Below are 2,237 nucleotides of genomic sequence, written 5' to 3'. Positions count from 1 at the left end.
AATAGTTACCTGATCTATTTCTTGGCACCCAAGCTGCTGTTGGCTTATGATATGAGAATCACCTAAGGTCCTTTCGGAAGCTGGGGCCTAGAATATTTTCTGACTGTTGGAAGACCTTGCCTGTAGTGTCACTGCTGTGACTTCAGGAGGCCTCAGCTCTTATTCCTCTATGCTTGGATTGCTGCTTCCTGTGCTTTGCAAGGTTTTTTTTTTTCTTTTAAACTGCTTTCACTGTACACACAATTTTGTCTAACTATGTGCATTTTGGGGGTTTAAGATTTGGCTTTGGGCTGGGCGGTGGTGGCACGCATCTTTAATCCCAGCACTTGGGAGGCAGAGGCAGGTGGATTTCTGTGAGTTCAAGGCCAGCCTGGGCTACAAGAGCTAGTTCCAGGACAGGCTCCAAAGCCACAGAGAAAAAAAAAGAAAAAAACCAACAACAACAAAAAGCAGAACCTAGACTTCTTAACCTGACAATCCTAGGTTTGATGGTCTGCTCTTTCATCTTCTCTCCATCTAGTCCTGAATGGCATGGGATGCTCTACTCGCAAGCTGATAGCAAGAAGAAGTCAAACCTCATGATGTCTCTCTTTGAGCCTGGCCCAGAACCTCTCCCATGGCTGGGGAAAATGGCACAGTTGGGTCCCATTTCAGGTATAACCCAGACCATATTCTACTTACTTGGTTGTCTCTATGGTGTTCTGAATGTCTTTGGGTGTTGTTGGAGCATGCCTGACCTCTCCGATGCTGGGTGCATACATAGAGGACCTCAGAGTGTTTGAGGCTTGCATCTAACTTTCTCAGCTCAAGGAAAACAAACGTTTATATTGACTAAGTATCTTTGTTTATATTTATATTGACTATTATATAGATATACATATATATATATTTGTATCGACAATATTTATATTGGCAGTAGTGTTGTTGGCTGCCCTGAGTGGAAAACTCCATGTTTTTCTTTTGTACAGTCAGTCATTCTTAGGCCACGGAGTCCTCTTCCTTCTGGAAATGCTTTTCTCTTGACTTGAGTGGTGTTGCTACTGATTTTTGTCTGGCTTTCCTATTTCTTGTCTCCTTGTCTTCCTGTTGCCTCCATTGCCAAAATGTTCTTTGCTTTCTCCTGATGTTTGTGCTCCTTCTGCGTTCTTTCTTCAGCTATAGTGGGTTCAGACTCCCAGATCTTCTCCTTGAGTCTCCGCTGGCGTCCCTCACATCCATGTGTCATGTTTCCAGTTCTCAGCTGCACTGTCAGCATCAAGTTCAGCATATGAAGAGACCACTGTCTCCTCCTCCTCACTACTTACACTGTTCCTCCTCACTTTGTTGTTCTTACCCTTGACCCTGTTGATTCCATTTCCACTTCAGAAACATCTATCCGTTCTGTGCCAGGTAGATAAAAGGTAGCTGGAGTTTTCCAAGGCTGATGGGAATTGGACTCAACAGAGAGCATGTCAGGTCAACCAGGACAGGGTGATGAGATCAGCTGTCTGTGACTCAGGAGATCTTCACAGGGCAGAAGCACAATGGCTGAGCTTTGAAAAGTTTGCTGAACTCATGAAGAAAGGGCTGTTGAATACCTGTTGGAAGGGAAGAAGCTGTAGCACTCTGAGCACATCGGGAGGGGCAGAAGGTAGGTTAGAGATTGGCTGTGGTTATAGCAGACTAGGTCTGCTCTGAAATGACTGTTCTGCAGATAATGGGCAGCACAGCTGAGCAGGATGATCAGCTCCTTCTGGTATTAGGACAGCACTTAGGATAGCAGTTAGGGGATGTGTGCAGATGCTGGTGTCCCTAATACAGGTAAGAGATACAAATAAAATTTGCACTCCAGGGCTGGTGCTGGTAGAATACTTGTCTGGCAATGCATGAAGTACCTCCTATATCTGGGTGTGGCAATAAGGCCACACCTCCTAAGCCTTCCCAAACAGTTCCACTAACTGGGAACCTAGCATTCAAATATATGAGCCTTTGGGGCCATTCTCACTGAAACCACCACAACAGTCTATAAATTGAAAGTGAACAGGAGAATAGCCTTGGGGTAAACATTTATTCATCATATTTGAGCCTAAGAAACACCCGTGGAAGTGCCTAGAGGCAATCCCTGCAGGAGTCAAGTAAGGAAAGCAGCAGTTACAGGCAGAACCCTTAGTTACAGCAGATCACTCTGGGCCACAGGGTGAGAGTGAGTGGGATTACTTAAGGGGTAGCTCACAAATTTGAGGGTTTTTTTGTTTGTT

General features: G+C 45.0%; 1 protein-coding gene across 3 annotated transcripts in view; it reads left to right on the top strand.

The window, feature by feature from the left end:
- The window catches only part of Ints14 (integrator complex subunit 14), a 31,065-nt gene that overhangs the window by 19,297 nt on the left and 9,531 nt on the right, over window positions 1-2,237 (top strand). For all 3 annotated transcript variants that reach the window (XM_026779382.1, XM_013346646.2, XM_026779381.1), the window contains one exon: window positions 521-654. In XM_026779382.1, the coding sequence (XP_026635183.1) occupies window positions 521-654 (134 nt within the window). The remainder of the gene's footprint in view (window positions 1-520; window positions 655-2,237) is intronic.

Source organism: Microtus ochrogaster, chromosome 5, assembly GCF_000317375.1.
Source record: "Microtus ochrogaster isolate Prairie Vole_2 chromosome 5, MicOch1.0, whole genome shotgun sequence".
In the NCBI taxonomy this organism is placed as follows: domain Eukaryota; kingdom Metazoa; phylum Chordata; class Mammalia; order Rodentia; family Cricetidae; genus Microtus; species Microtus ochrogaster.
The sequence above is the reverse complement of the archived record's forward strand: the minus strand, read 5'-3'. Positions and strand labels throughout refer to the sequence as shown.